Raw genomic sequence first — 26,633 nt, forward strand, 5'->3', positions numbered from 1 at the left:
AAAAGACTATGTCTTAATAAATAAAAAAATAAAAATGCTGCTGTCATTAACTGTCACCAAAGTCACTGTCAACATAAATGACAGTGACAGTTGGACTGTCATTCGTAAAATTGTCAGTGTCAAAGTCTCGCTAACTTTGGAGGACGTTGCGGCCGTCAGAGAGTTTTATAAATAATGTGTGCGGTTATTTTAGTTTCATTTTAATAAATAAGCCTTTTGAAACGATATAATAACACAAACATTATATGAATTTATGTGAATATTCAAGTTGCGTTGTACTGTGTAACAGGGCTTATTTGCTGGGTTTATATTGCTCGGAATTCGGTCAGAGAAAGTGGGCACGTAGAAATTATTTACTTAAAAGATGAATAACATTAAATTCCTACGTTTACTGAGTAGAACACGATCAGTATGGGCTGGCTACGACAAACATCCATGGTGAGTAAACCAAATTATAATACTTAAAACTGTAAAACTTTGAAATGTTTTAAAATTCTTTTATTTAAAATGTTACGGTAAACGAGCAGTCAAATCTTTGTAACATATAATCTTAGTAACGGTAAATACTAAAATTAAGTATAAGTCACACCATATCTAACTGCTAATGAAAGTATATACTATTTCAAAAACCTAATACCTACTACCTATCATAATTTTATCATATCAGTCAAGTGGCCGAGCATCAGGAGAACACACAAAATCAGATATCACCTAAATGAAATGCATTTTGTTCAACATTAATCACCAGCTCTTTATCATCTATGACTAATCCCCCAAAAATTACAGTGACATATTATTATATTTCACCAGCTATTTCCGCGCGGTTTCACCCGCTTTCCTCGGCTTCTATGGGTTCTAGTGTGATATTTTTTACCCTATAGCTTTCCTCAATAAATGCTCTATACAACACATAAAGTATGATTAAAATTGGACCAGCAGTTCCGGAGATTAGTGCAAGATTATAAACAACCAAACACACTCTTTAGCTTTATAATAATATATTATAGATAAATGTTATTAAAATCCAGTACAGCTGCAGAATAGTATACAGCAAAACATAAGCACCCTTCATCCAGTCTCTTTCCATCCAGTGTGTTCCACCAATCAACAGTCTTATACACAAAGATTTGCCTTCTAAAATAAATAAAAATATTTCTTTGAAAACCCTTACAAATGATAAAACATAGGTACACAAAGCAACGGTAACTAGTATACACCAACACATCGACACAACTATCGCTACACAACATCCCTGTGTGGGTATTCCATAGTAATGTGCATAAAAATGTTTGTCCATTATGCACACATTGGTATATACTATAAATTTTGTGTCAGTATACGTATTTTTATAATTTAATAGATGGGTAAGGATAAAAATATTTACAATTGATGATATGATTCAACATTTTCACTAAACTAGACGTAGTGCTCGTGGACGAGTGGCTTAACGAGCTTGCTCTAATGGTCTCCCTCTACGCCGATGTGGGTTTGAAACCAGCAAAACATATTTTTTAGATGTATTTTATTTCGTTGTTTGTCTTTGTTAAGTTTCTTTTTTGTTGTCTGTATAATAAAATCAAACTATATAAGAAGCATTTAAGTCAGTAAATAAAACAATATCTATTTTTATTACATATAATTTATTTTTATAGAAATAAAGTATAATTATTGGATATAAATCAAATAAAAAATGTTATTAATTGTTTTCATCAAGGCTCGGAACCGGTTTAAAAAATACCGGTTAATACCGCTTTATATCGGTTTTCCTCCGAACTTTTCTTAAGAACGTGAACATTTAAAGAACTTTATTTAAACCTAAATTAACCGGTTTATTCGACGACGGGCATGTCGGTACACGCGTTGAAATATTATTATTGAATATAATCTGAACAGCACGCGGCGTTTCTTTGATGTGCGTCATATTAACCGGTTTTTATTGATCTAAACTGTTTAATCCGAAAAAACCTTTATGAAAATACTGTTCCAAATACCGGTTTAAAAAAACCAGTTTCGCGAACGAAACCCAATGTAAAGGTTTTGCGTACAAATACATAATAACGGTTTGAAAATTTAACCGGTATCCGAACCTTGGTTTTCATAAACATTTTTTTATTAATTAATAATTATTACAAAAAAAATATTAAATAATAATGTTTATTATTAATTAAATAATAATAAATTAAATTTACACAAAACCCTACACAATGGTGAAGTGTGCAGTCTCCGAAAATATTTTTTCAAAATGGAGGTGGGGATACATCGATATGTTGTCTCAGTGGACAAAGGACTTACTCCGCTCTCCTTGGTTAATAAGGACTGGAGAGAACCTATAATACTAAGCACTAAGGATCGCAAGAATGTATGGCAAAGTAAGGAGTTGCACGGACGCTACTATCGGGCCCTACATGGGCCAGATACAGATTTCTTAGCGTCCGTATCCTGGCTACGTTTTGGTAACTTATTTGGAGAAACGGAAGGTTTTGTCTGTGCAATTATGGACGAAGTTATGTTGACGAACAACTACCGAAAGTATATTATAAAGGATGGAACGGCTGACATTTGTCGGGCATGTCATCGCCCAGGGGAATCCATTCGACATATAATTTCGGGTTGTCCTCACTTAGCTAACGGAGAGTACTTGCATAGACACAATCTTGTAGCCCAATCAAAATTTATAAATTTTCTGGCAAAATTTTATCGCTGTTCCTGGTGCATAGTGGACAGTAATATCTGTTTGGCTGACTTCCTGCACCTTAAACCAGAATGCAGGTGCCTCCTTATTGTTAGCGTGAAGACATCGAGTGCCGTTGCTGTAGTGCGCGTTGAAAAAAGGATCAGCCTTATGCCTGGCTATATATGGTGGCGAGCTGACGAATTTGCCTTCGGCTTCGGCCCAGCTTGGCAATTTTCAATATCACCAGTCTCCGCATATCTGCGCACGCATAACTGCATGGACTTATACTATTAAAAAATATATATATATATATTTAAAATACCACGAAACACTATAAAGTTACTTATCAATAGGAATAAAATATAACTACAAGTAGCTTTAGTTGTAAACACAATTTTACAATATTTTATAATCAACATAGTGGGGTAAGGTATAAAATACATAATGCAAAATGATTATATATAGGTTTACACAGTAATAAAATGCTACTAAAATCCTTTAAGCTACAACAGGATTAATAATAAATTATTTATAAGGATATTTAAGAAAATATTATTATTAGTATATTATTAATATAAATTAAACTCATATAAATTAAATTAGATGAAGTTTTAAATTTATTAAGCAAGAATTATTTATTCTTAATAATAAATTCATCAATAATAATAAAAAAGTATTCATTATTCAAATATATTTTAATAATTATTATAATTAATTATTTTTTTATGTAATTATTTTTTGTATTTTACAAAACAAAAAATAATAACATTATTTTATTATATTTAAAAATATAATTTTAAAGAACTTTAAATAAATAAGTTAAAATAATTATCTTATTTACTCACCGATATCATTAAGCGCCTTTCTATTTCACTAAATGAGATCTTTTGTTCGTGCAAAATAATTAGTTCTGCCTTTTTCAAATTTGTGAAGTGTTGAGACATTTTGAGCTTTACACACGAATTATGTAGCAATAAACTATGAAAATGAAATGCTCATAAATTGACAACTAAGAATGCAATTATTTTGTAAGTTGGGTGATTTGGAAAACATTTAAAGAATTGACGGTAGTTACTTTATAAACGGGCTAAATAAAATGACCCGAGAGTTCCATGGTCGCCACAAACATTACAAATTTAATACTCAAGTATCAAATCATTAGAAATTTAGAATTAGATGTTGTTTAAAAATATTTGATAAACACTACAAAAAGAACTAGTTGTTGAGTGCTGGGTTCGATCCTGCGACACCTTGTCTGATGTCTCAATGCGTTAACCATTACACCAAACGTGCAATTAATACGAAATATTGTAATGCATTCAATAACATAAATATACGACGAGATTCCTTTAGATATATTTGTATGAGTATAATTGCGTAGCTCGATCGTTTGATGTTCGATTTATTAAATGTTTGTTAAGTATTATTTTAACTCTACCCTTGTTTTTATTCATACAATCTTTTACGAAATTCTTACATATACCGACACAATAATTTATAGTATATACCAATGTGTGCGTATTGGACAAACATTTTTATGCACATTACTACGGAATACCCACACAGGGATATTGTGTAGCGATAGTTGTGTCGATGTGTTGGTGTATGCTAGTTAACGTTGCAATTTGTACACAACTACTCTATGGACCAACCCTCTGCCCCATCTTGGGGTCATAAGACTTTAAGTCAAGTACCTAAGTTACTTAACATTACCAAATTTTTTCTAAGTAAAATATTTCAAAACTAAGCCTCTAACTTCTTACAAACCAGAGAATTTAGAGACATTGAAATTCATATCTTATGTTCATAGTAATTGATGTCTAATTACTTTAGAGAAAGTTTTACAAGTGCCACTAATATGCTGCTATTAGTATAGAGGTCAGTAATCACCGGTGCCAGTAAATAGCAGCAATAGGATTAAAAAAAGTAAAAAAAAAAAAAATTCATGACCCACTTACATGGGCTCCGTAATTGAGCAACACCATAAAACTTTTGAATATATTAATAGTATGTATGGATTTTTTTTTCAGTTTCTTACAACTGTCGACCACGAGAACTATGCAAACAAGTGTGTCTATATCTCAAATTATGAAGGAGAAGGAGGTGTTCCATGATGTGCTGCCCGGCATCATTGAGAACCTGCAAGCCAGCTCCAAGATATCTCAACAGCCTGAAGTAGCTGCATGGATTAAACAGGTATGTGTTAACTACTTTTGTAAAGGTAAATTAAGTAACTATATTATCTCAAAGGATCATCAGACCACCACAGTTGAGGCCCAGTAAAGCTGATGCTCAACCCAGAGCTGCAGACTAGATGGGGCCCAGCAGGGCTGATGCCTAATCCGGAGCTGCAGACTATCTAACAGGTTACCGGGGCTCCATCTCGAAGAGCAGGAGTAGGACCAGAGTAGTTTTTAGTCAGTAAGAGTGTGCCACTCCCTCTCGCCTCACCTTTAGCGGGAGAAGTAATTGGATGATTTTCCACCTCAAAAAAAGTAGTTATATTATGTTTAACTGATTTAAATAACATGATAGCAAATAGGTACATTACCCAAGTATCTATTTCTAGTGTTAAAATATTAACTAATTAGTAACTTATTACCCAATATTTTTCCCTCAAAATCTTATGATAATACTACTACTTTATTATTTTCCCTATTATATAAAGGTGGAGAACTGGTTTGTTTCAACGTATTAACCTTCAGAACTACAGATTCTGTGGAGAATATATATTATTATGTATTCTGTTTAGAATCTTTTAAACTCTTCAGCTTATTAATAAAAATACAGCAAGCTCTCCAGGGTAGAATTGAATAAACCTTTTTGAGTTATATATAAGCATAGTTATTCTATATAAACTACTCGCGGACCCGACAGACGTTGTCCTGTCTACACGTCTTTAATTTGAAAATTTTAAACTTTTTTTAATACTCGTAAGCTAAAACATTCTGGACCATTTTGATGAAAATTATTATTCAAATGTTATGACAATCTAACGTCATTAATATTTGACACTGCGATGGTAGCGCCGTCTGTCCGATCCAATGTAAAACATTCCAAAATCAACAACTACTAATAAATAAAAAATTATTTAAAAAAAACATTGTCCAGCGGACAAAATTGTGAATCTAAACCATTCTCAGATCCCCTTGAACACACACAAAAAATTTCATTATAATCAGTCCAGTCGTTTAGAAGAAGTTCAGTGACATACACACTTACAGAAGAATTATATATATAAAGATATAAAGACTAGCAAACCCGGCGAACTCCGTTCCGCCACCAATGATTTTCCCTGTTTTCCTACTTTTCTCTTAATTTTTTTCTAAATTTTCTTTACTATAAACCTCACGGAGCCCGAGACCTTTCCAACGAATGCGAAACCGTGGAAATCGGTTCGTGCGTTCTGGAGTTATAGCGTCAGGAAGGAAAACTCGACTTATTTTTATATTATAGACTAGCTTTTGCCCGCGACTTCGTTCGCGTGGAATAGTGACTTCCGGCAAATTTTTGGTTTTAACCACATAGTTCCCATAGCTATAGGCTGATGATGATGATGATGATGATGAGTTCCCGATCTCGCGGAATCTCTTCAAAAATGAGATGTGGAAGATATTCCAGGGAACTCTTCAAAAATCAACATAATGAGCTCTGCGTTTGATTTTAATAGATGTATACTCACTTAGGGCATTGAAAAAATAGTTTAAAAACGGACTTTAACTAAAGAAATATTATAATCTTTCCGAACTTAAGATGAAAACTAACTTAAAACTAAAGAAAGCTACGAATTACGAATTTATAACAATTAAAAAAGAAATTATATTAGAACCTATCCTTTATGCTATAATAACCAAGCTTAAACTAAATAATTTAAAAGAAACGACTTAAATCTAATCTAATTAATTTATAAATTAGACTTACAATTTTATTAAAAAAACTAACTACAGTAACTACTAATAATCGATATTAAACTAAACCTACGTTAAAAAGTTTAACCAGAAAACCAGGAAAACCCAACAAATAAACTTATTAATTGACAAATACAACGAAACCAATTTAGAATATACGAAACAGCAGGACCACTACAGACAAATAATCATACGACTGATAATACACATTTTCTACAATAGTACCGAAGCGCTCGGCCGATACCCAACCAAATAATTGTAACAAAACCATAGCGCAATCTATTTCGCTCCCAACGCCATCTATCGAGGATAAAGACAACTTGGATTATTTATTTATACTCCGTTCGGGCATTTTCTTTGTACTAAAAGTTTAATTATATTGATATAATTTTTTTCATACCTTTTTACTATTTGTTAACTTTTTTCGATGAATTAAAACAATAACATGAACCGAAGTCGTGTAACGATCGACATAGAATTATCTATACTCCGTTAGAGCGTTTTCTTTGTACTAAAAGTTGTATTATGTTATATTTTTCATTGCTTTTTACTATTTTGTAAAAACAAATTTCCAATGAATTAAAACAATAACATGAACTGAACAATTGTAATTACACCATTGCGCGATCAACGCCATCTATCTACGGAGTATAGGAACAGCCCGTTTCATTGTTCAATTCCGTACTATAAGTACGAAATTGAACAATAGATGGCGCTGTATGTCCGGAATAAATTTATTTTTTATTTTATTTATTTTTTTTAATTTTTATTTTATTTTTATTTTATTATTATTTTACTTTTATTTTATTTATTTTTTTTTTATTTTTTTTTTATTTTATTTTATTTTTTTTTTTTTATTTTATTTTTATTTTTTTTTATTTTATTTTATTTTATTTTTATTTTATTTTTATTTTATTTTTATTTTATTTTTATTTTATTTTTATTTTATTTTTATTTTATTTTTATTTTATTTTTTATTTTTTATTTTTATTTTTATTTTTATTTTATTTTTATTTTTATTTTTTTTTATTTTTATTTTTTTTTTATTTTTATTTTTTTTTTATTTTATTTTTATTTTATTTTTTGATTTTCGAAATAAAAATATTTTCTAAGGTTCTAAACTATATCTGTACCAAATTTCAACCAAATCCGTCAAATAGTTGCAGAGATTAATGGTATAAGCATAGAATGTTCGACGTGATTCTTTAATTTGACATAACTTTTTTATTTATGAACCGATTGACATGAAACAAACACTAAATGTAAATTTAAGCATCCCACAATATATTCGTGAAAACCGCATCCAACTCGGATCAGCCGTTTCTGAGATTAGCGCGCACAGACGAACAGACAAACAGACAAACAGACAAACAGACAAACAGACAAACAGACAAACAGACAAAAAAAAAGTTAATTACATTTTTGGGTTCGACATCGACATAACAATAACCCCTGCTATTTTTTTTATTTTTATTTTCAATGTACAGACAGCACTTTTCTACGATTTTATTATATGTATAGATTACGCTACGATAAATACGAGCTGAGCAGAACGGGTGAAACCGCGCGGAAGTAGCTTGTATTGTAATAATTATGTGAAGGCATTCATTTTTCGAAATAAGAAGCGTAGGATAACAGTTCCTTCTGGCCTTTTACATCAACACTCTTTGCAATGCAAAAAACTGCATGGCGGTTTACTTCCGACAAACAGAAAAGGTCAAGTACTCACCGTACTTGTTCGTGACCTATTAACATTTCACTTTAATGCAGTTATCTTAATTGAATCACACATACACTGAATTCCTCACATTAAACGACAGCTTGCGTTGTGTTTTGTTGTATGAGTAAGGTTACCGGAAGCCCAATTACCCCTCTTCCTAATCTTACCAATCCCCGATTCCCCGACAACCCTTAAATTCCTAAGCCCTAAAAGGCTGGCTGGCTGACTTGTAATGTCTCTGGTGTTTCGAGCGGCAGCGATTGCCTTATCACCGGCTTATACCATAAAAAACCCAACAGAGGCTCGAACTTGGTTCAGGCAGGTCAGACCACAAACATGGCGCGCTCCGAACCATATTCGATTATGTGGCGCATAGTCCGCCGTACTTTTTAAATGGATACTGCCTAACCAAATTTTTGGTATGGTGAAGGTTCGGTTCGATCATCTATTTGTGCTTTAACTAACGATACATGCCTATAGACTGCTGCGCAGCATGTTGCGGGCTCTCGGGTCTCGCACAAACAATACTTCGTGTGGTCCACAGATGTTTAAATGTGTTTAAATACCATAGTGAATGGAAACACTTAAAAAATATGAATTTTAAAGGAAGCCACTTTAAACTCTTTCAGTGATCTGTTACAAATAGATTTATTTAAATATGAATGGATGCCCTCTTTCGCCTTCCCCATTACTTACACATTGTATATGCAACAAGCTCATTTGTAACCTTTGGTGATTACTAACATTACGGTAGAACGAGTCAGGATATGCCATGTTTATTGTTTATTCTACGTATCCGACTTTTCAAGACTATACTAAATGTCGCAAGATCGGAAACTCAAGACAAACATTAAACACAGATAATATCCCGTCTGTACACTTTTTGTTATTATTTGGTAATTCATCATCTTATAATACTTAACGAGCATTTAGTTAGTCACTAATTCCAAGCTTTGTGTGTTAAAAAACTGCATTTTTATTAGCTATCTTGACTCTTATGGTTTTTTACACAAATCTAACTTCCTCAGTGCATTCCGTATAATAAAATAATTGCCAGTTAAATATATTCTTGTTTATTGTTATCATGAAATATGAGTGTGGTAGAATACCTAATCACTAGCACGTGTAATTCTCTCTCAAGGTTCTAAGCATAATTATGTAAAAGTAAGTAAGTAGTACTTAATTAGACTCCAATGCTAAAGGCATTCCTACTAAGTTATACCCTTTAGGCCTTGATTTTGGTAACATATAATGTGTGACACGTTCATAAGTACATTTCCTCGAAATAAATTAAGTTTATCACCTTAAAAGACTTAGGTTTAAAAATTTTGACTCCCATGCATAGTATCAAGATTGCCATACTTCTTTTTCTACGTCCAAGTTCTACATTTATAGTTAATAAACCAGGCTTTGAATTCTCCTATTCAACCCTTCGAGATGTTCTCATCTAAGACTCATTTTATTTAATAGCTCAAGTTTAAATTAGCAGGATGTGATTCCCTGCAATAGAAGGATTACAAGGCCATGTAAATTATTATACATATTATTTTAGAAACTAAGTGTATACTTTGTTGGGAGTCCAGTTAAACAAAATAAAAATAAAATAAGACTCCGAGTGTCTCAGACTCTTAGTGTCTCAGACTCTTAGTGTCTCAGACTCTTAGTGTCTTAGTGCTCTTACCATTCATTACGCTCATTTCTTTGTCTTAAGTCAGTGACCCTTTATTAATTGCATCACTTACACTGAGACAGTCAAAAAAAAAAATAGGTATTTGCATAAAAAATCTGCAAATTTGCATTTAAGTGTAATGAACTGCTAACTGTACTCTTTAAGTTTCGTTACATGTCCCAAGACTGCGACCAAACACAAATCAATGGTGCTTAAATAGTGGTAGAGGTACCTTTAGGCTTTCAGTAACCTAACTGCAATACGCAATTAAGCCAATGATTAGGGTTCAAGCCAAAACCTCTCTTAAAATGGAGGATATTCTATAGATAGAGGATATTCTATTCTTTAGATTTGATCGTATTTTGACTGATGATGATGTTATTGTTATTCCAGGTGCTAGAGCATAATTTGTCGGGCGGCAAGCATTCAAGGGGCTTGATAACGATGTTATCGTACGAAATGCTGGAGAAACCAGAAAACATCACGGACGAGAAACTCAAGCTGTCTCGAGTGCTCGGGTGGTGCGTCGAAATGGTAATTATACCTACTATCATTCATCTACGTATTTTTTTTTAAAACAGCAATTTACTATTGTTCTTCTTATGTTATGAAATCATAATAACTTTTCGAATGGAATAAATAAAATCCTAGAATAATAATAATAAATAAAATTGGAGTGTGTTTGTACTATTAAAATAATCGCTTTTTACATACATCTTTATATATATAATTCTTCTGTACGTGTGTATGTCACTGAACTCCTCTTAAACGACTAGACGGATTTTGATGAAACTTTTTGTGTGTGTTCAAGAGGATCTGAGAATGGTTTAGATTCACAATTTTGTCCGCTGGACAATGTTTTTTTAATTTATTAGTTGTTGTTGATTTTGGAATGTTTTACATCGGATCCGACGGACGGCGCTACCATCGCAGTGTCAAATATTAATGACGTTAGATATTGTCATAACATTTGAATAATAATTTTCATCAAGAAGGTCCAGGATGAAAAAGTTTTAAATTTTCAAATTAACGTGTAGACAGGACAACGTCTGTCGGGTCCGCTAGTAAAATATATAATTATGATACATACACCCAAATCATATTCTTTTCAATTTTTGTCTGTATGTTTGTTCCGGCTTAGCTCAGAAATGGCTGGGCTGATTTTGACGGGACTCAAATTCGCCGATAGCTGATGTACCAAGAAGTAACATAAGCTTTACATATTTTAGAATAAATATTTTATATAAGAAAAATATAAATAAAATATCTACAGAATATGGGTTATTCTGTACGAAGTCATTATTCTTTTTGGTCGAAGACGTGGGCAAAAGCTAATTAAAGAATAAACCTTTACATACATAAGCAGATACTTACTTTACGGACAGTTCTTTGGCACCAAAATATACTTACGCCCTTTCTTATCGTTGAAATAAATATTTTTTACTGAAAGTGTAATGCTCTATTCAATCGACTCGCTTCAGTTGCAAGTTTGTTTAAAATTCGAAAGAATTCTTCCTTATCGTTAAACATATCAGTTAACCGTAAACAAATTCTAACTATACATATAATTTTGTTCGAGCCAAAGTGAACCTATTTACGTATCTTTAGTCAGCAGTCACTGGCTACTGAGTTACGACTGACGTAATTAAATAAACACACCATTTATCTTTGAATTATTTATACTTGTATAATTACAAAGGAGCTCTTAAAATAAAATGAATACCTGCATGCGTACTAGTAGGTACAAGTCTTACATTATAGTTCAACTCTGCTTTGGGCATTTCTTCTCAGAGTAGTCAGTAGTCTTAGTATGAGTTTTACTTTACGTTTAAAGGGTCGAATGAACCAACCAATCACAGAATACGCTCTTGTTTTGATTACTTTAAACGTAAAGCAATCTCAAACATACTAAGGGTACAGATAGGTAATACTGGCCTCATCTAGTTATTTTAGAGATTGACGTGTAAAAGTGTTATCTTGTAACCTATTTGCAAAAATAAATATAATTTATCATTATACATTATACATATAATATAAATAAAAAGCTGAAGAGTCTGTTTGTTTGAGCGCGCTAATCTCTGAAACTACTGGTTTGATATAAATAAAAAACTTTTGCGCGTTCGAAGAAACAATACTCTTTAGCTTATACATTAGTTACTAAGTCCGGTGCGGTTTCATTCCCTCTGCTCAGTTCTTATAGACTTTTATTATATTGTGTTGTATAGTCAATTTATTGAGAAAGGCTATAAAATATCACGCTATGATCAATAGGAGCCGAGCCCCGGCTGAAACGGTAGGAGGAGCTAGTCTTTGATATAAATAGACGACCTTCTCGCTAAGGATTGAGGACGAATTCAATTGTTCCACTGACTCACAAAGAACAGATGGCAGATTATTTATTATTTTATTAGCCGTGATCGTCTGCACGCTAACAATCTCGGTATTTCCATTTATGTATGCATTTAAAACGTTATTTTATCCTGTAGCTTTTAAATGCCCAGGGCTTCGGCTTGGCAAGTAGGAGTAGGCGTGGTTTTGGTTTTTAGTCAGTAAGAGTCTGACACTCCGTCTCGCTCCTGTCTAAGGCGAGATATGTCATTGAATGGTTTTCCCCCCCTTAAAAAAGCCTTTAAATGCAGTTAAAGAGTAAGTGCTGATCCCAAAGTAATTGAATAATGGAGAGATTTAAAACGTCAATTGCAACATAAGTATACTTATGTATAAGCCCTCTCAATCATTTGCATAAAATTAAAAGGTATTTTTAATGAAATAACTGCTACATTACGTTATCAACAGCTGTGTATTTTAGCTGCATAAGATGACGAAATATCTAAGTATAGAACAAAGCATAAAATTAAATGATAAAGCAATATGCATGCGCAGCCGCATACTTGCTGGTTTTCTTGTTTTTATTTCACTTTTTAAAAGTAAATAACTTCTTTAGAGTCCTTTATAAAATGAATAGCCGGTAAGTATTAATTAGGGGCCCAATAGGGCTGATGCCTGATCCGGAGCTGCGGACTACCTAGCGGGTTTACCGAAGCTCTGATATCATTATTATTATTTAACGGGTTGAAAAGCAAGAGTCTAACTCTCCATCAATAGCATAAAATAACTTACTTAATTCATGAATATACATAGATACTAAACTAAGAGAATAAAAAGAAATAAATATGTACTTGCTGCTACGGTACACCTCGAACATGAACTTGCGTCTTTTAAATATCACTATAAAGTATCTAATTCGAGTCAGTTAAAAAATATATCTAGCTCTTATCGAATTCTTAAAAAACCATTCCCATAATACCTTCTCGGTCTGTCTTTTATACGTTCCGAAACAGATCCTTGACTCAGTATTCATGGGACAGGCGGGGACGCGAAGCAGTACGTTTTAAATAAAATAAAATAATAAAGCAATTTGTAAGTGACACTGCATCCTTGTATTGTCCTTGTTACCCACATCCGATTCCCATTTAGTTTAAATGCAGGCTACGTGCTTTGGCTTAACATACATTATCATGACTTTTTAGTTCGGGTAGTGATCGGAATTATGCATTGCAGGCATTAGTAGATCACTACTATACAAATCAAATCAGCTTTATTGTGGACCATAAGTATGCATTATAAATACAGATCTTAAATAATTAAAATGAGTTCAGCTATGTCGCGCCGTTGAGGCATACAATAATAAAATATATATCAGAATTTAAAAACACAATTATACATCATTAATATTCCAAATTATAAATACATACAAATTAAATTATACAAGAACTAAAGTTTTACCTGCTTCTATTCACCACGTCTGATTTAATTTCTGTGTTAGCTTAACTGACGTATTTCAGATGGTAAATAGTCAAATTATTCAGTTTGAGTGGTTCTCAACCTTTTTATCATTCACTCATAAAAAAATCTTCCAGACAACCTTTGGATGGTACATTTAAAAATAAAACAGATAAGGGGTAGATATTATGTGCACAAAAATAAATAAAAAGAAGTTTATAATTATAATACACTAGCAATGATCTTACCCACTTACTGGTAACTTATACCTTATTTCTCTTTATTAGCAACTAGCTGCTTCCGCGCGGTTTTACCCGCTCTGCTCGGTTCCTATTGATTGTAGCGTGATGTTTTATAGCCTATAACCTTCCTCGATAAATGCGCTATCCAACACAAAAAGAATTATTCAAATCGGACCAGTAGTTCCGGAGATTAGCGCGTTCAAACAAACAAACAAACTCTTCAGCTTTATAATATTATATATAGCTACTTCCGCGCGGTTTCACCCGCTCTGCTCGGCTCCTATTGGTCATAGCGCGATGTTTTATAGCCTATCTCCTTCCTCGATAAATGGACTATCCAACACAAAAAGAATTATTCAAATCGGACCAGTAGTTCCGGAGATTAGCGCGTTCAAACAAACAAACAAACTCTTCAGCTTTATAATATTAGTATAGATTAGTATAGATTATCTTACCCACTTACTGGTAACTTATACCTTATTTCTCTTTAATCTTTAAAACTATTATTGTAAAAATCCACAGCTTCAAGCGTACTTCATAGTGGCAGACGATATAATGGACGGCTCGACGACTCGGCGCGGCATGCCGTGCTGGTACCGGATGCCGCACGTGGGGCTCGGCGCCATCAACGACTCCATACTCATATACTGCTCCATCATGGAAACGTTGGACACCTACCTCGGGAAGACACCCCACTTCGTCAATGTTGTTAAGCTTTTTAATGAGGTAAGGGTTTCATACAATATGCAAATATGCTTATTTATTGTTATTCGTCTCCTATATGTATAATAGGCATAATCGATGAGACGCCAAACGCCTAAGCTTCAATTTAGCTAATGTAGTGTTATGAATATAAAGCCTATAACGAATTATCTCATTAAATTTATTAAAACGTTCGTGAGATATACTAAATTAATTATTACTCCGTGTGTCACGGAATGCTGCTCATGAAGATCAGCCTGTAGCATGGCTTGAAATCAGTCTAGTTCCTCGTCAAACAGTAACATGAGTAAACCGATAACATAATAATTAAATTATCTCATTGGTATCTGTATTATACTGGCATAGTAGAGTAGAAAGAGAAGTATGACCAATTATTATTAGAGGCAAAAATCTGATATGAGAATAAGGAATTGTTATGTCATTATGTCAAATGAATTCATGAAAGAGCTAAAACAACATACATCCACGTCCATAAAACTATAATAGGTAGGTATGAATGAATTAACATTGTTTACCTATTGTCTTATCGTCAAAGACTCGTTATTATATGTCTCTACTTAGCATTCCCATCTTATCGCTGTTCATCAACAATGATTAATTAATGTAACGCTTACAATACGAAATTGCATGAAATTAGGTGTGACGTCACCATCGGCGTCACTCCTTGTCTACAATTGAATACACATTCTGCTCGTCGAACAAAAAGAACGAAGAGTCTTTATTATACTCGTATTATTCACTAGTTTCTGCGCGCAATCCCGTATTTGCCCGTTCTCATAGGATTTTCGGGTAATCCTTTAATAAAAAGTCTAAAGTATCCTATGTCCGTCTCCTAGTTAGAACCAAGAGCTTAAAAGCTACCTCCTTATTCATTTTTAGTCAAATCAATTTATCCATTCTTGAGTTATAAATAACACGACTTTTTGTTTCGGTCCAACTAATCCCTCCATTCGGTAACCGGTAAAGGCTGGTAACTGCTCTTGTGATGAGGGTGTCCATGGACGGCACCGATTGTTGACCATAAGATGATCAGTCTGCTCATTTACCGATCTATTTTATTTTATTAATTTTAAAAAAACTTACAGCTAATACATCTTTTAGTTATTTAACAATAAGTAAAATAAAACCAATTACAAGTTTCCACTTATAAAAACCAATACACTTGTTTAAAATATTCTATCGTCTATTTCCAGGCGTTAACATACACCTCAATAGGCCAACACCTGGACTATACGACAGCGAACCACAAAAAAGACTACAGTCTTTTCACAGTAGACCGTTACGCGTCTATCGTGAAGTATAAGACCAGCTGCTACACGTTCCGGCTGCCCATACTGCTGGGCATGTCTCTAGTCGAAGATATGGACAAGGCGATATATCCCGATGTTAATGATATTTGTATGAAACTCGGTCATCTGTTTCAAATGCAGGTAAGAACTGGTTGAGATGGTTTTATTAACGCCTCAAAGTATCAGTTACACACAGTACACAGCTTTTACTTAATATCCTAAGATATAGATTTTATCCTGTGTCGGGGGTGCCTTTACAAACATGCAATTTTAGATGCACATGACACCCAGATCCGAAATAATAATTTGTGGATCACACAAAGAGTTGATCCGTGCTGAGTCGAACCCGCTACACGTTGTACGGCAGCCTGTTGCCCAGGCACGCGCCAACCGTGCAGCCTAAAAATGTCGGATAAAATATACTATGCGTAAAATGTCGCATACTACTTAGGTAGTTACTACACAATTAGAATTACGATATATTGCAAATACAGTAATAAGAGAATGGTCGTAAAGTCTAATATTGCGTGCAGCATTCAGGTCTATGATACTTAGCAATTCACACACAATGCGACAGATGTCGCTCTAACCTATATACCCAATCTTATTAAACACTAACCAGTAATGTACCCTAAATATACAAATATCTCATTTCACAATGTGTAAAACTCCTTGTTTTGTTTCCAGGATGACTATATCGACTGTTATGGCGACGAGTCCGTAACAGGCAAGGCGGGGACAGATATCCAAGAAGGTAAGTGCTCATGGTTAGCCGTCACAGCATTGAAACACTGTAACGAAGCACAGAGGGCGCTGTTCGCACAGTACTACGGCAGAAAGGAACCAGAACACGTCACCATCATCAAACAACTGTACAACGAGCTTCGACTCCCAGAAATATACCGTGAAGAAGAAACACTAGTACATGATAATATTATGAGCAAAGTACGGTCGTTACCTTCAGAAACAGCCCCCGTATTCTTCTATAAACTCATAGATAGGATTTATAAAAGAAAACATTAATGAGGTTTATAGATGGCAGTATAATTGTTGGTCCTTGTTTCTGCCAATAAAAAAAAAGTTGTTTGACAGCTGTCATTTTGTTAAGATGTCACGTGGTAGAGGTATAGTGACGTCACGTCAAACCCTCAATGTTATTCAGATTGTGACTGAATTTAATATTTTATAATGTGTTTGTAGAACAAACTTGATCTTTTTACTACTAATATATTTATTTTCCTTTCTGGAGATAGTAGCTATATTTCTTTTTATTTCCCAACATTACTATCTTTTTACCATGCGCAAGCTCAATTTATTTTTTAGTAGTGATAATAATTGTATATCATAATATTTCGGATCAAGTTTGCTTTACACTAAAACACAAATAAACTGTATTTTCCATAAGTTTATATGTATACCTAATAGTTTAGTATTTTTAATTAATAATTGTCCCGGGTTAATATCATGACAATAATGTAATAAAATTATTTTATTTGTTTTTAAATTAATTAATAATTTATTTTACAAGAGCCAGTTATGGTAAGCGTCCACAGGCCCGCATCGTACGCAACGGATTTTAGTTAGCCTTGTATAGAAAGTCATACAACTGCGTCCACTAATCCGCATCGTACGGACCGCATCATCGGCAATGCCTACATGCGATGCGTGCTGATGACGTCATACGGAATGCGTACGATGCGAGCCTGTGGACGCTTACCTTTACAGTTCATTACTGGACTACGAGCCTCCTCTACATAAGAGGGTATATATGATTGTTTTATTTTTAATTTTAGAGGCGGCAAATTTAGTCTTAAGTCACAAAGTAATTTGAGTTGTGTACCTAATAATAATAGAGTTTATTTCTTAGTTGGAAGTTATTTGTATAATATTCTGCATAAATATTAAAAAGTGAGTCGTAAATATCTTATAATTTCTTAATTCGTCGATATATTTTCATCAATAGCAGATGACAGTCCACTGTTGGACTACGGGAGTCCTCTACATAAGAGGGTTTCCCATAATTCTCATGCATAGCAGTCGCGTACAGGTTTATCAGAGAGCGCTGCTGCCCGGTCTCTGTCAAATGTATTCTACTTTGCTGTCCCCACGCCGCCACCAATTAATTATTTTACTATTTATTTATTACAGTTACATATAGGCGAGAGATTGACCAAATGTCGAACCATACTACGACATTACATGTAAAAAAACATAAACCAAAGAATTATACATTTTATTTAAAGAAAATAGAGAAAAAGCACAGACAAACTTTAAGTAATACATTCAATTATTAGCCTTTGCTGCTAAGTTTAATTAAATCTAGGAAGCATATTTAATCTCTTCTGTATCCTTAGTACGAATTTGCTTTACGTTTAAAGAAATCGAAACGATAACGTGTTCGGCGCTCTGATTGGCCGGCTCGTATGAATCATCTAATAAGAGCGTTGAACGCGCTCTCATTTCAATCTTGTTAAACGTAAAACAAATTTGTACTAAGCCCTCTCAATCGGCTTCGTCTATACTCTAGAACCGATTTTGTTAAAATGTCTGGGGCCTTAAAGAGCCTGTAAGAGGGACGGAGCTATACAACCTACATAGCTCCGTCCCTCTTGCACTGCTCAGTGATCGACCATTCTGACACAATTGTAATAGCAGACTAAGGCCCCAGATGTGCGTCATCACCACAGATGAGACAAAGACTCCATTTATTTCAACAATAAGGAATAATAAAATAACAATGTTGCAATTTGTTAGGCTTATTATATTTAGCACACAGTTCATCTGCACTGACGCTGACACTGCTAATTAATTTATGTTTTACTACATACTTAATTACTGAAACAATAACGGAATAAGTTTTTGTAATATACCGTGAGACACACAAAATTAACTATAAATCACGGTTTACTCTGTCACCGCGTCTGCGCACGCTGCTCATGATGAAGAGTCCCTCCGTGACACGAAACTAGAGCTTTTGAGTAAACCGTGATTTTTAGTTAATTGAGTTATAAGTTACCGTTTTTTAATCGTAAATATTTTACAAGAATAAGAATTCATCGCGTTCTAGAATTTTCTCCTGTGTCGTGGATGTGATTCACAATACAAACACATAATTTTACACCGCACTCAGACCCGGAACAACATTTCTGGATGACACACATTTTCCCTGTGGGAGTTGAACCCGCGACACGTTGGGTCGCCCAGCCACTGCGCCTACGTAGTCTTGTAACAACAATTTGTCAACGCTGACCTATGACTATATGCACATTATTTAAATTTAAACATAACGCATAAGTTTGTCTCATAACCTAATGATGTTTACATTGAATGACGCAAATGGAAATGAAAAATTATATAAAAAATATTCCGTGGCTATAAAATTTCTTCCAAATCACAATGTGCCAATATTTCATAATTATAAACGAAACATTCTAGAATTCTTTACATTGAACATTAAAAATATTACCCCTAAGTACCGTATAGTTTAAAAATAATATTTACATAATTTCAAACATGGTAATTTTTGTTATAATGGAGCCTACCGTAATTTGCTCACCAGTACCCTTAGTATGAGTTTGCTTTAAGTTACGTTACGTTACGTAACTAACTAATCGGAACTAAAGAAAAGTAAACTCATAATAAGGGTATATATATATATATATATATATATATATATATATATTCCGGACCTGCGGACAACGTAACAGGTTACCGGGGTCCGGGTAAGCAGGAGTAGGAACGGGGTGGTTTTTAGTCAGTAAGAGTCTGACACTGAGGTGGGAGGCCGCCTCATTCAAGACGGGAGGACTCACAAAAAAAAATGGTACAGATGACCCTAGTGTGAACCTCTCGTTCTTTGTCCAATAGGGGATTAGCTAGTGTTACGTCATTGAAGGATCGTCTTTACTGTAAAACTGTGTAAATTATAATTGTGTGAAAATTGTAACCAACAACCATTTGTATGAAAATTAAAATTCATGAACCATGGTGCTTTAGTGTTTAAGAAATATTTAAGAGCTGATTATTCCAACGCTAGATAAATTTAATCGGAAGAATAACGTTGAATATTTGGCATTTCTTCCATACAAAAATCTGTCAAATTTCAATTTTATTCTACAGGTATTAAGAACTATTTCTTTATTTAAAAATCAGCCCTAAATAGGCTATCCTTCTTAGGAAAAGACAAGAGATACCTGGAAAGCAAACTGCCTTCCATATTAGTTCATAGTTAATGGATGCAATATTAATAAAAAGCAATAAATTAATATAAACATTTTAATATAAATCTCTTACAAGACAAATTATCTCATTCATTATGCAGTGACCGATATATTTGTGTATAAAAACCTCGAATTATAATCTGACGTAGAATAATTATGAATAATTTTGATCATACTTTAGTTGCAAGGCATATAAACAGGTTTAAGGGCTTTCTCTCATATCAAATAGTCTTTTTTCGAGTATTTAGTCAAAGTATTATTGGGTATTTCGACTATATCGACACTAAATTATGCTACAAAACAATATTTATTACTATGTAGAACTATCTTACCTATACATGTTAAAGATGTTATTTTAATGAGCTAATGAGAAAAGTGATTACATATTTTTATACTTAGAAGATTCAATAAAATTAATAATTTGTTTAAGTTTAATAGAATGTTATTTTGGTTTTAATGTTTTATTATATTTTAGTTATCATTATGTATGTCTTACTGTTTAATAAAGTAATAATTTTATGTTCGAGAATTGTAATGCCCTTGGTATCTATATAGAGATGGCCGCTATTTGTGAAATGGAACAAAAACGTTTTTTTTTTTTGTTTAAGTAAATACCAAGTTGAGTAGGTAATAAAAACTACTTAAACTTAGTTCTATTCTCAACAAATTAACAACTTTAATATTTATTTAAAAATATATTTACACCCCTCTATGTAGATATCAAGGAAGAAAATAAGTACATATATTTATTGCATGCAGTCATTTATATTTGATTCTAAGTACATGGGAATTGTATAAATAAATAATTTTAATATCTAAATTGTATTTTAATTAATTTTCTACCACATAGACCTATTACCTAATTAATAACTGAGTAATGCTTATACATATATATAAGATTACTAGCGGACCCGACAGACGTTATCCTGTCATACATCTTTATATTCATCATCAATAAAATTAACAACTACTAATAAATTAAAAACATTGTCCAGCGGACAAAATTGTGAATCTAAACCATTCTCAGATCCCCTTGAACACACACAAAAAATTTCATCAAAATCGGTCCAGTCGTTTTAGAGAAGTTCAGTGACATACACACTTACAGAAGAATTATATATATAAAGATGTATAAGTAAATCATCTTACTTCACTTACTGCCGTACTCAGATACATTTAATGATTACTTAAACTATTCTTTAGTATTTTATTCTATTCGATTTTGTTCTAATACACTGAACTGGACTGGGTCAAATAACCATTAAATGACTCTGAGTACGGCAATGTTTCGAATCTCAATACTTTGATGTCGATATAACAATTCCTTTCAACTTAATGCCCTATCAACTTATTGTTTTTTTTGTTATTTATTTATCATTTGAATCACAACGAATACAGGATAATGCATATTTAATAGCAACCAAAAACCACTAAGGTTTAAACTTGTGCTAATTAATGTTTGTGATGTTGCGCTATCTGCTCAATTATTTACGTTATAATAATATAGGTATAACTAGATTCTACGCAACCTAGTCGATGTACAACCTAACCACCCAATGAAGAAGGTCCTTAACAGCAAATCAGCAGAAATGTCTGTAGCAGCCTTTCAAAATTTGTGTAAGGAACTGAGACTCTTTAGGCGGCAGACCACGAATTCTGCGAACTAAATCTTCATATACAGAACGTTCATACTCTTTGTACAATTTTTCCATTTCTAATTCATCAAAAAGCTGCTTGATGCGCTTCACATGTTCAGGGTTGTCGCTGCCGTAGTTTTCTTTGAAGATGGAACGTTGTTCGTCAGTGCAGCGCTGCAGCGCTGTTACGGCAAACCAGGTTAGTTTACCTTCTTGAATATCCGTGCCTATCTTCCCTGTTTTGATATCGTCCACGAAGATATCTTTGTAGTCATTCTAAAGAAAAGAAAAAAATATTTAGAAAGGAATGATGATAACTTGTAGCGATATTAGTGAAGGTCTAAAAAGAGCCAATATCATTTTCTCTTGCTTTAAGATTTTCTCCTGTGCCGTGTGTGCGTTTACAGACATACACATGACACCCAGAATCGGAGCAACGTTCTAAGGATCATACAAAGAGTAGTTCCGTGCAGGAATCGAACCCGCAACGCGTTGCATGGCAGCCAGTTGCAAAACCACCGCGCCAACTGTACAGACTGCACAGGTATATATTCAATTACTTTATTTCATACCTGTAATTGCAGAAGTTTGCCAATGTTCCAATCAATATTATACGCTTCTTCCGAGAATTTTTGACTCCTATCCTTCAGCAACGTAAGAGCTAAGACCATTGGGAATTTGAACGAGTAAACTGCCGCCTTTATCAGCGTAAAACTATCAAAATGCTCCATCGTCAATTTGTCAAAATTATTCTTCTCTTTACTATAGCCGTAGGAACAGTCTAAATGCTGCCCTATACATATCTCGAACACTGTCTGAAAAGAATAAAAACTGATATAAAATATTTGTTATCGAAATCAGAACTTTATTCTGCAAGAGAAATTAGGGTCCAATTTTAAATGTAATATTATCACTATTTTTGGACATACCCCATTGATAATTTTGGCCAAGTCGCTGTAGATTTCTTCGTTTCCGAAATAGAGTTCCAGTAGTTCGAAGGCACAACTCAGTAGGAGTCCACAGTCATTGACGGCTCCCAGGCCCATACCGCTGTGGATGTGCCAACACTCCTTGCTTCGGCGAGTCTGTGACGAGTCCACGATGTCATCTACTGTGAGGACGTATGATTCTATCTGTAAATTGTAAAAAGGATTAGTTACTAAGAGAAACTCGTGCTTAAAACATGAAGGACTGTTTTCTTTTATTTCCTTCATCATTATCATTAACAACAGCGCTGGCTATGACTACGGCTGTACTATGAGCGTTCTCTACAAATAGAGTTTGCGATAATGTTCAGGCGTGCCAGGCGGGTTGAATATCGTTGCCAGAGAACACTGCTATCTTGTATCAATTGTGTTACTCACCAACAGGAACAGTAAAGGTGCCCAATATAGGTACGAGTAATCTACTTTTTTATAATAACTATCGTGAGACATACTAAATTAACTAAAAATTACGGTAATTACTCGCGTAAATATCTGGAGAAAAAGCTCTATTTACTAGTTTCGAGTCACACAGGACTTCATCATGAGTAGCGTACGCAGACGTGGGGACGTCGCGCAGCCTATTGGAGACCTAGAGCTTTTTCTCCAAATATTTACGCCATTAAACCGTGATTTTTAGTTACTCTTGGACCCGTCACCAAACAGCGTTTCATACCCTAGGGAAAAGCACGAAAACATAAAAACAAAAAAAATAAAAAGTTTAATCGGCTCCCTATATTTATATTTACTAGATAGGTACTCACAATTTCCACGACCCACCCCAAAATCCGTGCTCTGTGAAGGTTTTCTTCTGTAAAATGTTTTGGGTCTTCCATCATTTCATACGCAAAGGGCACTACCAGACCTCTGCTCCTTTTGCCTCCTTCTAGTGTATAATCTAGCAACTGTGAAAAATCTGGTCAAGTTAAGCTTATTTGGATAAAGGCAAACATGATGTAATTTATTTGTTGTTAAAGTTGCCTTACACTAGGTTTTTCTCCTGTGTCGTGAGTGCGTTTACAAACATACAAATTCACATACACATCACACCCAGACCTAGACCACCAATATGTGGATCACACAGAGTTGTACGGAAATCGACCCGTGACAAGTTGGACGGCAGCCTAGCCACCGCGCCAACCGTGCAGTCTTAACATTTATTCAAATAACTGGAGAACTAGTAACCACATAACGTCACACTTCAAGCCCCAAAGGGGTAATCAGAGCTGCACCACATAACACCCACTTTTCACGTAAAACTCCTCTAGTATTGCGGATGTTCATGAGCGGTGGTGATCATGATCAGTTGATCCAATAAAAAAATATCCACAGGGCCACTTACCCTTACTATCCAATTTTTGACATCAGCACTCTGGTCCTTCAGCTTCGGATTGTCCATCAAAGAATGCATCACTTCAGATTGAACATCACTAAACATTTTCTGGTTCTTATACTGATCGAATGTGACTGGTGCACTGTATTTCACTGCAGTTTGATATAATGTTCTGTACTGACTGTAGAATAACGTTTTACGGAGAATTGCTTTTGCCATTTTGATTTTAATTATATAACGTAATATCGTTTTATTTCCCAAATAAAAATAAGAGAGTTATTTTTTTTAATAAAATGCCACAATGCAACTTTTATTTTACTGAGTTAAAAATTTATAAAATATGCCACTTTTTGAAACGAGACTGATATTTACGCTCGAGTGCAGATTTGACACTGTATTTCGATAAACCTATACACACATATTTATTTCAAGTGTATTGGTAGGCCGTACCGTACCGTAAGTGAGAATACAGGGTGCGCATTGACGCACAGTGAATGCCATTTTCAAATGAACATCATCAAAACTTATTCTGTCTGTGTATGACGTATGTATCGTAATATTTACTGTATGTTTTATGTGTTAAGTATAGGTACCTATATAATAATAAATTAATTTATGTTAAAAATTTCAAAAATACCTCAAACTTTTGTACCTACCTTTGTGTCTTTCGCCAAATTGCATAAAGTGCATCATTGTTTAAATGTACAAAAACTAAGTGAGTATATAAAATCACAACAACATCACGCCTTTTTACCCCCGAAAGGGTAGGTAGAGGTGCACATTACGGCACGTAATGCCAACACTGGGAGTCGGTTGTGTTAGAAACGTCCTCCTAGATAATTTAATAAAATTAATTAATTATAATTATTTAAACCTAATAACTTATTGTTAACTAGTTAAATATAGTAATTAAGTATTGTGTCGAGTGTTTTCGTGGAATTCTACGGCAAAAATAAACAAATAAACGTTAATTGTGATTACGATTTGACAACCTGTCAAAGGAACAACGACGGTGGATTTGAAATCATAAAACCAGGGGAGTATTGTGTTTTTCTTGTATTTATACTATTAGAATTATAATTACTGTGTAGCTTTAATTGTAATACGAACACCGCATACAAGTTTACCCTACTCAATTCTTTGAGTAACGTCCCGTACACACCGGCACCGTTTATGTCTCCTTTTGCTTGACAATAGGTGGAAGCAGAATCGATGACGAAAACATAGCCCAGACAATAATAAACTACATAAATCACTGCACATTAACCTCACTAGGCCAATATTTAAAGTAAAAAATCTCTTAAACTTACTACCTTCTACTATAAAAACTTTGTATTCTGTCCCTTCCCAGATTATTCTACCTTTTTACAAGTTAGCTTTGTCTGCTAAATATATCTATCTTAATAGTCTAGTCTATTTGTATTTACCAATTCTTTTACTAAAATTCAACTTGCATCTAAATTAATTTATTTTTTGGTCTACCTACATTGTTCACATCATACTAGTATTGTTAATTATTGCTACCACTTAGCTTAATCTTATACTTTTCAGAAAACAAGGAATACAATTTACTGAGAAGATGATGACTCGCAGGGCTACCACAGTAAGAGACCTAGAGGAGAAGTTGCGGCTTACTCTCAAGGAACTGGAGGGGTCAAAACATCTATGCAGCCAACTACTGCAAGAGCGAGAGGACAGTGAAGTGGAGGTCAAGACCATTGTGGACAAGAATGCTTCACTGAAGAACGAACTGGCTGAATTGCATGTCCAGTATATGGACGTGCTCGACCAACACAGCCAGCTTCAGTACACAATCTCGACATTCCAAGACTGCAATAACACGCATGAAGCTGCTCTTCAACGAATTACAGAACTAGAATCTGAATTGTGCGATGCCCATAGGATCATATCTTGCTCACAGTTAACTCAAGTCGATACACAACACATTGACACGAACACACTCTATGACGAGTTAATTGGTAGTGGACTCCAGTGTAGGGAGCCAGTTACTATAGACTTGACTGGTGAGGATACCGTACACATCTCCCCTTTTAGAAGTCACAACAAGTTAAAAAAGTATATTAAAATTAATAAATTAATTAAACGTACTCAGAATTCACTGAAAAAACAAAAATTAAAAAAAGTGATTCTGAGTTTAAGAAAAGATAGAAGTAATTTAATTAAAAGATCTTCAATCTTGCAACAGTGAACTGGATCACTGTAGAAGGATGTACGATACTGACATTCAGAGCCTGCACAAAGATTTATTTAATAAGGAAGGTATGTTGCAAGACATCTTTGATAAATATAAGCAATCCCAACAACAGTTGAGTGAACGCTTGCTGGAGGCCTCGGAGCTGATGGATATGGTGAAGTACAACGCAGAGAGGTATGAGTCATTGGCAAATGACCTACAATGCAGTTGTGTGAACCAACCTCAGCCTCCTGAGAC

General features: G+C 34.0%; 3 protein-coding genes across 4 annotated transcripts in view; 1 reads left to right on the plus strand and 2 right to left on the minus strand.

The window, feature by feature from the left end:
• LOC118266035 (uncharacterized) overlaps positions 1-4,645 on the minus strand; it is a 56,065-nt gene extending 51,420 nt beyond the window's left edge. For both annotated transcript variants that reach the window (XM_050694713.1, XM_050694708.1), the window contains exon 1: positions 3,520-4,645. The gene's annotated coding sequence lies outside the window, so the exon portion shown is untranslated. The remainder of the gene's footprint in view (positions 1-3,519) is intronic.
• Positions 99-21,048, plus strand: LOC118266039 (uncharacterized). Its single transcript, XM_050694726.1, has 6 exons — positions 99-438; positions 4,705-4,870; positions 10,365-10,505; positions 14,519-14,722; positions 15,913-16,149; positions 16,696-21,048. The coding sequence occupies exons 1-6, from the start codon at positions 365-367 to the stop codon at positions 17,029-17,031; spliced, it is 1,158 nt and encodes a 385-aa protein (XP_050550683.1). The 5' UTR covers positions 99-364; the 3' UTR covers positions 17,032-21,048.
• Positions 20,268-24,682, minus strand: LOC118266038 (uncharacterized). The gene is made up of 5 exons (XM_035579386.2): positions 24,191-24,682; positions 23,613-23,753; positions 22,795-22,998; positions 22,438-22,680; positions 20,268-22,141 (listed from the first exon to the last, which is right to left on the minus strand). The coding sequence occupies exons 1-5, from the start codon at positions 24,398-24,400 to the stop codon at positions 21,809-21,811; spliced, it is 1,131 nt and encodes a 376-aa protein (XP_035435279.2). The 5' UTR covers positions 24,401-24,682; the 3' UTR covers positions 20,268-21,808.
• Between the last annotated feature and the right edge of the window lie 1,951 nt (positions 24,683-26,633).

Source organism: Spodoptera frugiperda, chromosome 7 (assembly GCF_023101765.2).
Source record: "Spodoptera frugiperda isolate SF20-4 chromosome 7, AGI-APGP_CSIRO_Sfru_2.0, whole genome shotgun sequence".
Taxonomy (NCBI): Eukaryota; Metazoa; Arthropoda; class Insecta; order Lepidoptera; family Noctuidae; genus Spodoptera; species Spodoptera frugiperda.

Excerpts from the sequence above, each read along its gene's own strand:
- LOC118266039 (XM_050694726.1), top strand. The coding sequence starts at position 365 with ATGAATAACATTAAATTCCTACGTTTACTGAGTAGAACACGATCAGTA. Across the intron at positions 439-4,704 it reads GGCTACGACAAACATCCATG|TTTCTTACAACTGTCGACCA; the intron begins GTGAGTAAACCA and ends TTTTTTTTTCAG. Across the intron at positions 4,871-10,364 it reads TAGCTGCATGGATTAAACAG|GTGCTAGAGCATAATTTGTC; the intron begins GTATGTGTTAAC and ends TTGTTATTCCAG.
- LOC118266038 (XM_035579386.2), bottom strand. The coding sequence starts at position 24,400 with ATGGCAAAAGCAATTCTCCGTAAAACGTTATTCTACAGTCAGTACAGA. Across the intron at positions 23,754-24,190 it reads TCAAAAATTGGATAGTAAGG|TTGCTAGATTATACACTAGA; the intron begins GTAAGTGGCCCT and ends GATTTTTCACAG. Across the intron at positions 22,999-23,612 it reads TGGGGTGGGTCGTGGAAATT|ATAGAATCATACGTCCTCAC; the intron begins GTGAGTACCTAT and ends TACAATTTACAG.